Raw genomic sequence first — 12,697 nt, 5'->3', positions numbered from 1 at the left:
TACATTATAACAGTGACTGACTATCTCTGATTACCTTTGTGTATGTGTGACACGTCCATTAAAGATGGATATCATTACAGATAGCCTATCATAAATGTGGTTTTGACTAGTCAAAATTAGTGATCGACCGATATTGATTTTTTATAACCGATACCGATACCGATTATTTGCATGTTTATGCGCCGATAACCCGATATAGAACCGATATTTACTTATTGTGTTATTTCTGTCTTTTACAATTATAGCAACAGCACTGAACTGAGCTTTTTAAACACTGTAATTTTTGCAGTTTCACTCACTTACATACAGAAAAAAAGACATTTACATCAATAAATAGTCAGAATAGTTTTTTTTTAAATACAGTGCAAAGTCTTTTTAACATTAATGCTGTTTTACCTTTTTATTTATAAATACAGCCATACTAACAACAGGCAAAATACATTTATAAAGTCTCAAATGGAGAACATAAATGAGAGTTGAGTCTATCAACTCCCCTTAACTATGAGCATAAATATAAGCATTCATTTTAAACTAAAGTTTTAAAAGGTTTATGTGTTTAATAGACTAAAGAGTGAATATTCTCTGGATTATGCAAACATTGTAAAAGCTGATGTATTCGCCGGTTTGTTTAATTCAATCTCATCTAGTACGGTATCAAAATGAATGTTTGTGTCAGTCTCTGAATTATGTATTTAGACAAACTTCGAATCAGATTTCTCACTAGTGCAATTATATTTGCAGATATCTCTAAATATCATTCTGACAGGTCAAATTATAATTATGACTTGACAAAATACATTTATGACCATCCATAATATATTTATGGACAGTTAAACCAAACCAGTCAAAGATTTTATATGCTAAAACGGCTTGCCATAGTGTTTGTTTACTTTCACTTTCAGTTTCTGTGTGTACTACGAGGCGCCGGACTGGACAAAAGCGAAGCAAACGCCGCCAGAGAGCGCGATTTCTCATCTCATGACCCCTTTAACACTGCAGCTGCAAAAATAATGCTGTGAGATTCATGTTTTAAAAACATTGAGAATTAAATTATACAATTATACTCTAAATATGAACTAAAACAGGCAGTAAGTCAGGCTTGTTCGAGAGGCATCTGCACAGCGCATGACGTCAGAGTATCGCGAGAGCAAACGACTCCTGATGCTTTTGAATCGCTCTCGCGGTACTTTGATGTCTGTCGGTTTATTCCTGCATTTGATTCATTAAAGTGTGAAAAAAGAGTGGAATTACAAATAACCAAGACATTTGGGAAAATTGACATTTTTAAAGCACCCTCAATGCTTTTTTTCTTCTTCTTTTTGTTTGTCGAATAAATGCTAGCCTTTTTTTTTCTGTATTAATGTGGGAATTTTGGTTTTCAATATTTTCAGGGGGAATTTGAATGTGACAATGAAATGTAAGATAATTCAGCATTCTTTTAAAAAGCTAATGTGGTGTAAGGATTGAAGCTTTTAGGCGGTCTTCGACATGACTTGTTGGTTTGGCTGGCCTGTTCTGGCACGCACTTTGGGTAAATCACACACTTCCTTCTTCTAGCAGATCTGTGCTTGTTTGAACAGGAACGGCTGAAGGTTTGAAGTGTGTGAGACCGGGATATGACCCAGTTTGAAAAGCCAGTGTTTGTGTTTCATTATGTCCTCACTGTGGTTATTATTATGGGAGTGGGATTATTGTTTTACAAAGATCATAGTTTATAGAAATATACAAAGACACTCTTTGTAACTGAGCCTTTATTTGATGATTTAGTTGAGAATTAGGGTTACAATTCACTTTCACAATAGTTTTTTACAATTTAAAATCCTGTCAAAGATTCAAAGAATGCAATGACACATTTTTGGCATCACTTACTCTGATCAAAATCTAAAATGATTAATGTTTGTCGAGCACTTTGACTGAAATGTTGACAAAAGCATGACAAATTATAGTCAATATCATATTATTGTGTGTTCCTCTGAATTCAAACAAACTCATTTTGAAATGAAAATGTGACCCTTGTTAATGTGATAGTGTGTGTGAGGTGATGACTGTGAAGATTTGAATAATTGTCTTAGTTTCTGATCAGTACATTTGGAGAGGATGATGCTCGATGTTCAGGTTTAAGGTTTGAGCCAGCTGCTGTGATTGACTGTAAGCACCTCATCCCCTTACAGGATTACATGTTCAGGCTCCAGGGCAGATGTTAGCCTGGTTTTACCTGAGCCATCGTGTGATTTACTCGGGGTTTAATGTGTGTATTTCTATCGTCTGGTAAAGCGTTCCAGTTCTTCCACAGAAATAGCTGATCCACGATCCTGCAGTGATGCTGGACTGGCTTTTTCATCTCAAACGCTCTTTTTATCTGGTCTCTCACAAGAGGACTTTAAATGTAAAGTGTTCATGTCAGATGCATTTATGACTCCATGTTTTAATTAAAGGGTTAGTTCAGCCAAAAATGAAATGTCTGTCATTAACTCCTCTCCCTAATGTCGCTCCACACCCGTAAGACCTCCGTTCATCTTCACACACAGTTTAAGATATTTTATATTTAGTCCGAGAGCGTATGCAAGTGTATGCACACTATACTGTCCATGTCCAGAAAGGGAATAAAAACATCATCACAGTAGTCCATATGAGACATCAGTGGGTTAATTAGAGTCTCTTGAAGCATCCGAAATACATTTGGGTCCAAAAATAACAAAAACTACGACTTTATTCAGCATTGGCTTCTCTTCCGCGTTTGTGTTCAATCCTCAAATAAAGATTCAAACGGTTATGAGTCAGTGAATCGATTCATGATTCGGATCGCGTGTCAAACTGCTGAAATCACGAGACTTTGGCGATCCGAATCATGAATCGATGATGAGCTGATACAGTGATAATAAAGTATAGTGTCTGACAAATCAGAATAATGTTTATTTTTATGTTTAATGTATGTCGGGGTAGCCTTTCATAAAGAGGAATATAATCCTCTGGTCAGCCCTAGAGACAGATGTCAATGTCAATGTCAATGTCAATGTCAGCTTTATTTATATAGCACCATTCAAACAACACACGTTGACCAATGTGCTTTACAACATCTATATATAAAAGAAATAAAAACAATATTAGTAATGACAATACACATATTAATAATCATAATAAAAATATTCTCTATCTATGTATTAATATCCATTTCAACACTAGGGATACGCCATGGAAAACAAGTGTGTCTTAAGTTGTACTTTAAAAACGGGTATGGAATCAGCATCCTTGACATTTATTGGTAAGCTATACCAAAGTCTAGGTGCTACTGCCACAAATTCACGATCCCCTTTCCGGCTTAATTTAGTCCTTGGAATTTTAAGCTAATTTTGAGTGTTTGATCTCAATGTTCTTCCTGGTTGATGTTTAATTAACAGGTCTGATAAATAAGATGGTGCAAAGCCATGCAGAGATTTATATACAAGTAGAAGTAATTTAAAATCAATTCTGTACTGTACTGGGAGCCAATGTAAAGAGACTAGCGACGGAGTAATATGTTCATGTTTTTTAATATTCATTAATAATCTTGCAGCAGAATTTTGGACCTTCTGCAGCCGTGCAATAGAGGCTTGACTAATTCCTTTATATAAAGAGTTACAGTAGTCCAATCTTGAAGATATAAGAGCGTGGATTGCAATTTCGAGACTCTTAAATGTCAGGCAAGATTTCATCTTTGCCAAATTTCTCAAATGAAAAAAGCTAGACTTTACAACATAATTTATCTGTTTGTTTAGATTCATAGGGCTATCAATAAAAACGCCCAAGTTTTTCACACTTTCTTTAACGTTCATTGACAGCGAGCCAAAATTCAATTCTACTGCACCCTTAGATCCTCTGGGACCGAACACTACAACCTCTGTCTTGCTTTCATTCAGATATAAAAAATTCGAGGCCAGCCATGCTTTAATATCAGAAAGACAAGACATCAAGGATTGTAGGCTGTTTCTTTTAGTTAATGGTATATTTGTAGATCATCTGCATAGCAGTGAAATGCTATAGTGTGTTTTTTAAAACTATCCCCCCAATGGGAGCATGTAAAGGGAAAAAAGCGTGGGAGCCAGGATGGAGCCTTGAGGCACACCACATATGAGCGATGTCGCTCGCGATGTATATGCTCCATATTGTACTGCCATGCTTCTGTCAGTCAGATATGAGTTGAACCAATTTAGGGCTTTGCCCTGCAACCCTACATACTCTTCTAGCCGTGAAAGCAGCACCATATGATCTATTGTATCAAATGCTGCAGTTAGGTCTAATAAAACTAACACTGCTGAATCACCAGCATCCACAGTCAGCAGTAAATCATTAAAGACTTTTACAAGGGCTGTCTCCGTGGAATGATACTTCCTAAAGCCAGACTGATAAAGTTCACCAATCTTATTCTGTTCTAGAAAGACGTGTAGTTGGCTAAACACCACTTTTTCTAAAATTTTTGACAAAAAGGATAGGTGAGAAACTGGTCTAAAATTTGTCAAATCAGTCGGATCTAAGTTAGGTTTTTTTAGTATAGGTTGCACAAAGGCCTGTTTCAGCATGTTAGGAAAAACCCCTGTATCTAAGCTTTTATTTACAATCTGAAGAATATTAGGTCCAATGGCGTCAAAGTTTTCTTTCAAAAACCATGGAGGAACCATATCAATAACTGACCCAGTTGGTTTTAATCCACTTACAATTTCTCCTAACTGCTCAAATGTAATACGTTCAAACTGATTAAAAATGGTGGTCTGTATAACAGATGTTCTGATTGTTGATTATTCTACATTAACATTTCTGGAGATGTGTTTATTGTTTCAGTGGCTTGATGTTTTCTTTTATTAGGAATAATATTATTGTATTATAAATAAAATGTGCTAAACTTATGACTGCAATTCGAGTATTATATTAAACTAAATTATTATCTATAGTAATAACATGTCTAAAATGGTCCTGCACCCTGGATAGGTGACCTATGACAATGATCCATGCTGTTCTTCATAAAATATCACAGCAGTGCAACAACAACAGCAAAAAAGACAAACAAAATGTTCTAGAATTACATGGCGGTGTTTCGCAAGGACGTTTCTTGTTTGGATGTTGCAATATCCCGCGTTTCGCTTTTGTCCAGTCCGGCGCCTCGTAGTTCAGGAGAAACTGGTGAAGGTAAAAACAAAACACATCGAGGGCTTCTGTTTCACTTTTAAATAAACGGATGCTATAAGACTTTCGCGGTCGGAAATAATCAAGGTGTGTATTTCAGACGGTAATGATTTGTTAATCTGCTGATTTAAGTAATCTAATTTTCATAACAAATCATAAAATCTTTCAGAAGAAACCGACATCAAACTTTCTAGTTCTCCGCTGAGCGCTGAGGAGAAGCACAGGTAAGAGAACATTATTCCTCAGGGAAATTAATCTGTGTCAAGAGTTATTAATTATCCCAACTATAGCAGGAGAGAGCGGGACACGAACTAACACAGGGTTAGTTTAACACACACGGTTTAACACTTTACACACACACACCAGTCTGACCAAACTCGGTGTAGGCTATTTACACGTGGCCATATCAACACTATAGAGAAAACATTAAGACATTAAAATATCTTTGGAATATAACACTGCACATTTACATAACCACAGCCAAAATACATTTATAATTGAAAAAGTTGATTGTTTATTGACCAAATATGTTAGTTTGTCTTGTATATTGATTGTTTGGTTATATCAGATAATGTTAATCTGTCATATGGTCTGTTGCTCCACCTATGGGGCATATTGTCACATTTCACTTCCATTCTTTCAGGGTAAATCAAGAAAAAAAAGTAGACACTGTATTAATGAAACAAAACCACATGATTGAACTAGACATGTGGGAAATTAATGTGGGATTTACACAAACTAAGACAGAGTCAGAAGTCAGAAAGCGTTAGGTTGTGCCCTGCTCTCCCCTACTGTCAATCAAAGTTGATTGTAGGAGTTTGTTAAAGAAAAAAAAAAAAAAGATAGTCTAATAACTCTAAATAATACTTAACACAGAGTTGGACATGTTCAGAAAAACCTTCAAAGTTCAGAACTGTAGATTTGGCTTCCATTTGTGATTGTGAATATTAATCACAATGGCCACAAACCAAAGAAAATAAATAGTTAATGCAAAAATAGAAAAACAGCATTTATAGACTAATAGTCGCAGCGTTCTGTCTTCAAACTTTAAGCCTTACTTAGACTGCCGTTTACTTCATCGTTCCTGTGGTCAAAGTTTGTCTTGATATATATCCATGTTTACATTTTTCAGTTTTATGAAATTGTTTGTAATTTAGTTTACTGTGATTCTCAATTCTTAAATGCGACTATTTTTTTTTTTTTTTTTACTTCTTAAGCTGCATTTAGTTAGCCTGGCTCTGCCCTCCTACGTACTTCCGCTCAATTTTCATTTTCCTTCAGTACTCCGTCTGGGATTGCTGTGTAGTCTTAGGTTTTCTCCGAACAAATTTTTACCGGTCCAATCAGCGAACAGAGGGCGTGTCTGAGAACGATGACGTTGATGTCGAGCGCTAGTTTGAGATGTAGTTCAGTAATAGCGACGGAGAAAGATGCGAAAGAAACCATTCATTGCATTGTGGCACCGCTGCTGAATATCCAGAAGTTAAAGCCGGAGCAATAACAGTCTTTGCTGGAGTTTGTTGGTGGCCCTCCAACAGGGTAAACTCGGGAAAAGTTTGATTTTCCAGATCACTTCGTAGTGATGAAGGAGTTGCTGAAGCTATTCGGACGGTAACTGTTTCTCTTGGGGTCAGAAGGTATTGCCATCATTTAAGTTACAGGGACTGGTCAGTTATTTTATTGCCATCCGTCTCTCACCACCCGCGGAAAAATCCCCGGCCGTGCTGATGTAATAGCTGTCCGAATCCACATCTCTGAGTTTTCAACAATATATCACTTCAAAATTCACTGTTTGTAATCATTTTTGACCCCTGCAGAACACCATACGGTTGCTTTGCTGTTATTAGGATGCTTTTATAGACTTGTATTTCCTTAAAATGCTGGCAAGTATTTAGAAGAGCAATATATTTCATCACCGCTCAAACTAATGAAAATAAAAGCACTTAAACATTTGAATCGGTCCGTTATTTATAGCAGCATTTATTATCATACCAAGCATATGACATTTTATTTACAGCATACAGTGATGTACGGACCGCGTGAGCGCCGCGTTCCCGATAAACTCTCCTCTCCACCGTGGCGTGAATAAATCACAATCCGAATGCACGAGTTTTAGGTTTTATCCTATAGTTTTATTACTGAGGTAGCATGCACATGTGCACTTTTATTTTGTGGGATTTCCATGAGTGAAACAGGCGAAGGTCGCATGACATTCGTCACAACCAAACGTTAGCGATTGGTTATGGCAGATCCAGAGTGGCTCAGGGCAGATCCAATAGTTTTAAACCTCAACAGGGTGCCCGCCTTCGCGGAAATAAACCCTTGTCAATGGAGAGTGGCCAGACTTTATATACAAATGAAATGTACGAGAGTCTGGTAAAACCAGGCTAGCATTTAGTGCCTTAGAGTAGCAATATGTGTCTTAAAGGAACACTCCACTGTTTTTAGAAATAGGGCTTAATCAACTTCTTTCCTACATTTAGATATGTGGGCAAATGCATTTTTGTCTCAGTGCATTGTTTTAGTTTGTCAGGGTCGCTGCTAGCTTAGCTTAGCATAATGAATGGAATCCTATGTTGCCAGCTAGCATGTCCTGAGTAAAAGTGATCCAAAAAAAAACAACTCCCACCTAATTACTTCTGGGGCCCTGCGTATTCACAATGAGTACAAATAGTGATGCAGATTAAGACTGGGCGATTTATAGGAAGATATTGGGACTATATTATGGGGAAGCAGAGATCTCACGCAACACATGAAATCCCATGACTTCCATCAACATACCGGCGTTTATATTAGCTGGCTATTTTTCATACAGTACATGAATGGCAAAGAACATGTGTGATTTTGTGAGAGACGAAGAGGGTTACTTCTTAGACAGTCAAAATCCAGAACATAACTCAATGAGCCAGAGTTTTCAGAAGAGGAGCTACGCCTGCGTGCTTTGAAACGACAGGAGGAGGTTTGGATGAGAGCCAACATGAACTGGTGGTGTGAGTGTGGTGGAAAATGTCCCTCTATGCCGACTGAAAGAGTGTGTCGAGTGGGGCAAGTTACTGCCATCGATGACCAGGCTCAACGCGTCAGATCAAGATAAGCGTGCCCGCTGTTGTGTCACAGCTACCGAGGATCTCACGCCATTGATCCACCCTGCAGTTCTCTATTTACTCTATTATCCCCGTGTGATAAAGTGAACTGGAAAAACATGATCACAACCTCCTCCTCCTGTCGTTCCAAAACAGGCGTAGCTCCTCTTCTGAAATCTGGCTCATAGAGGTATGGTTCAGGATCTTGACTGTCTAAGAAGTAACTCTTCGTCTATCACAAAATCACCCATGTTCTTCGCCATTCATGTACTGTATGAAAAAAAGCCAGCTAATATAAACGCCGGTGTGTTGACGGAAGTCGTGGGATGTGTTGCGTGATATCTCTGCTTCGCCTGTGCTTCCCCATAATATAGTCCCAGTATCTGCCTATAAATCCCCTCGTCTTAATCTGCATCGCTATTTGTACTCATTGTGAATACGCAGGCCACAAGAAGTAATTTGTTTTTTTGTTTTTTTTGTTTTTTTAAATGATCACTTTTACTCAGGACATGCTAGCTGGCAACATAGGATTCCGACCCTGCCAAACTAAAACAAAGCATGCACTGAGACAAATGCATTTGCCCACATATCTAAATGCAGGAAAGAAGTTGAATAAGCCCTATTTCTAAAAATGGTGGAGTGTTCCTTTAAGTACTAATATACACATTTTGGTCATAAATAAGGTACAAATATGTTCTTACTGAACTGTAGCTTAAAGGGATACTTCACTACCTTTTCATATTAAACTGTTATTCTCTTAACTTAAACGAGTTGATACATCCCTCTCCCGTCTCAGTGTGTGCTCTTAATCTCTCTGACGCGCGGTGACGATCTAATAGCATTTAGCTTAGCCCACTAAGCCCAGTTAATTCACTATGGAACCAAACAGAGATCAAGTTAGAAGTACCAAACACCTCCACGTTTCCCCTATTTAAATACGGTTACACGAGTAGTTGAACGATCAAGTATGGTGACAAAATAAAACGTGGCGCATTTCTAATTGGATTAAAAATTGGGAACTATTATGTGTGGTGGAATAGCACTTCTGAGAGTACTCCTGCTCAGCGCAGTAAAAAGTCCCGGCCGAAACATCTTTCCTCACATCTCCTCCTGACTCTCTCATTTCTCAATAGGGAGATGTGAGGGAAGATGTTTCGGCCGGGACTTTTTACTGCGCTGAGCAGGAGTACTCTCAGAAGTGTTATTCCACCACACATTATAGTTCTCCTTTTTAATCCGATTAGAAATGCGCCACGTTTTATTTTGTCACCATACTTGATCGTTCAACTACTCGTGTAACCGTATTTAAATAGGGGAAACGTGGAGGTGTTTGGTACTTCTAACTTGATCTCTGTTTGGTACCATAGTGAATGAACTGGGCTTAGGGAGCTAAGCTAAATGCTATTAGATCGTCACTGCGTGTCAGAGAGATTAAGTGCACGCACTAAGACGAGAGAGGTGTGTGTCAACTCGTTTTAGTTAAGGGAATAACAGTTTAATATGAAAAAGCGGTGAAGCAACCCTTTAAGCTACTGTTCCAGTGATGAGCAGCTGTACAACTTTTGCACATTTGGATCTGAGTGTTTGCCGTCTCAGTTCTAATTTAGCAATTGGAAAATATAAATAATTTTAATGACTTAAATAAGTGCAGGGTCAGTAACGTGTGTGTGTGTGTGTGTGTGTGTGTGTGTGTGTGTGTGTGTGTGTGTGTTTAGTATGGCTATGTCTACAGTGGGAGTGAATGTGATTGAAACAGCGGCTCTTGGGAGACCCTTCCAGCTGGGGATGCTGTATGACCGCAGGAAAGATGCTCTCATACCAGGTACACACACACACACACACACACACACACACACACACACACACACACACACACACACAAAACTTAATGTCAGTTACTGTATACATCCTATGACACACCATGACAAATTATCATTTCATGGAACAAATGTTTTGTAGCTTAGATAAATGGCAGTGGTGAATATACACATATAATAAACAAAATGGATGATTATCAATGAATCAAACTTGGTCAGATTGCTGACAATTCCCAATAGTGTTTTATTTCCTTGAGCTAAGACCAAATATTTAGACTCGTAAGTCTGGACACCCCTGTGGCCTGTTCCTCAAAGCTGGTTTCAGTTATCCAGGTAAGTTCAAGATTAGTTTGAGCAAACTCTGTTTTTTTGGGCTCAAGAAGGTGGGCTGTGGTTTTTATCAGTGTTCATCACAATGGTAACTTGCACTACGCAGCTAACCTGCTCTGAGCCGGTTTATTCTGGGTTAGAGATCGCTAACCCAAACTGGACCAATAAGCTGCAAGTAAAGATGCAATAAGGCCACACCCCCTGTATGTCTCGTTCTAAATTAAAGCAGTTTATAATGAAAAAAACGTTAGAGACAAAATTGCTTATTTGGCGCTAATTATTTATTATTTTTATATTATATGAATTATAATCACCTTGAATGAATATAAAATGTTCATATAAATACTATATTGATTGACAAGTAGCCAAATAGTAAATATAAAACATGCATTCATAATTCTTTTAAACTCTTTGTGAAGCTATAATTATTAGGCATATTTCTTTGATCCACGTCATGCATTGATATAGTCAGATATTCTCCTTCTCAAACTCTCGCCGCAGCAGCAGTGTTTATTCCTGCCGTGGAAACGCATTTAATTTCATGATCGTTTTCAAAACGATCTCTCAATCTTCAGAAGAGAATTGAATCAAACAGACGCTGTGATTGCAGCCATCCATCCTATGGGGACTTGAACGACTCGATCGAGAAGACTCGAGAGATGAACTGTTTCTCCATCCATCCTATGGGGACTTGAACGACTCGAACGAGAAGACTCGAGAGATGAACTGTTTCTCCATCCATCCTATGGGGACTTGAACGACTCGATCGAGAAGACTCGAGAGATGAACTGTTTCTGCATCCATCCTATGGGGACTTGAACGACTCGATCGAGAAGACTCGAGAGATTAACTGTTTCTGCATCCATCCTATGGGGACTTGAACGACTCGAACGAGAAGACTCGAGAGATGAACTGTTTCTGCATCCATCCTATGGGGACTTGAACGACTCGATCGAGAAGACTCGAGAGATGAACTGTTTCTGCATCCATCCTATGGGGACTTGAACGACTCGATCGAGAAGACTCGAGAGATGAACTGTTTCTGCATCCATCCTATGGGGACTTGAACGACTCGATCGAGAAGACTCGAGAGATGAACTGTTTCTCCATCCATCCTATGGGGACTTGAACGACTCGATCGAGAAGACTCGAGAGATGAACTGTTTCTCCATCCATCCTATGGGGACTTGAACGACTCGAACGAGAAGACTCGAGAGATGAACTGTTTCTGCATCCATCCTATGGGGACTTGAACGACTCGATCGAGAAGACTCGAGAGATGAACTGTTTCTGCATCCATCCTATGGGGACTTGAACGACTCGATCGAGAAGACTCGAGAGATGAACTGTTTCTGCATCCATCCTATGGGGACTTGAACGACTCGATCGAGAAGACTCGAGAGATGAACTGTTTCTGCATCCATCCTATGGGGACTTGAACGACTCGATCGAGAAGACTCGAGAGATGAACTGTTTCTGCATCCATCCTATGGGGACTTGAACGACTCGATCGAGAAGACTCGAGAGATGAACTGTTTCTGCATCCATCCTATGGGGACTTGAACGACTCGATCGAGAAGACTCGAGAGATGAACTGTTTCTGCATCCATCCTATGGGGACTTGAACGACTCGATCGAGAAGACTCGAGAGATGAACTGTTTCTGCATCCATCCTATGGGGACTTGAACGACTCGATCGAGAAGACTCGAGAGATGAACTGTTTCTCCATCCATCCTATGGGGACTTGAACGACTCGATCGAGAAGACTCGAGAGATGAACTGTTTCTCCATCCATCCTATGGGGACTTGAACGACTCGAACGAGAAGACTCGAGAGATGAACTGTTTCTGCATCCATCCTATGGGGACTTGAACGACTCGATCGAGAAGACTCGAGAGATGAACTGTTTCTGCATCCATCCTATGGGGACTTGAACGACTCGATCGAGAAGACTCGAGAGATGAACTGTTTCTGCATCCATCCTATGGGGACTTGAACGACTCGATCGAGAAGACTCGAGAGATGAACTGTTTCTCCATCCATCCTATGGGGACTTGAACGACTCGATCGAGAAGACTCGAGAGATTAACTGTTTCTGCATCCATCCTATGGGGACTTGAACGACTCGAACGAGAAGACTCGAGAGATGAACTGTTTCTGCATCCATCCTATGGGGACTTGAACGACTCGATCGAGAAGACTCGAGAGATGAACTGTTTCTGCATCCATCCTATGGGGACTTGAACGACTCGATCGAGAAGACTCCAGAGATTAACTGTTTCTGCATCCATCCTATGGGGACTTGAACG

General features: G+C 39.2%; 1 protein-coding gene across 1 annotated transcript in view; it reads left to right on the top strand.

Annotated features, from left to right (window-relative positions):
• Positions 1-5,189: 5,189 nt before the first annotated feature.
• The window catches only part of LOC137065051 (NACHT, LRR and PYD domains-containing protein 14-like), a 33,173-nt gene continuing 25,665 nt past the window's right edge, over positions 5,190-12,697 (top strand). Inside the window, exons 1-2 of the mRNA XM_067436616.1 lie at positions 5,190-5,381; positions 9,956-10,062. Of these exons, the coding sequence (XP_067292717.1) occupies positions 9,957-10,062 (106 nt within the window). The 5' untranslated portion in view covers positions 5,190-5,381; position 9,956. The remainder of the gene's footprint in view (positions 5,382-9,955; positions 10,063-12,697) is intronic.

The sequence above is a fragment of the Pseudorasbora parva genome, chromosome 25 (assembly GCF_024679245.1).
Source record: "Pseudorasbora parva isolate DD20220531a chromosome 25, ASM2467924v1, whole genome shotgun sequence".
NCBI lineage: Eukaryota > Metazoa > Chordata > Actinopteri > Cypriniformes > Gobionidae > Pseudorasbora > Pseudorasbora parva.
Note: the sequence above shows the minus strand (reverse complement) of the source record. Positions and strands in the feature narration are given on the sequence as shown.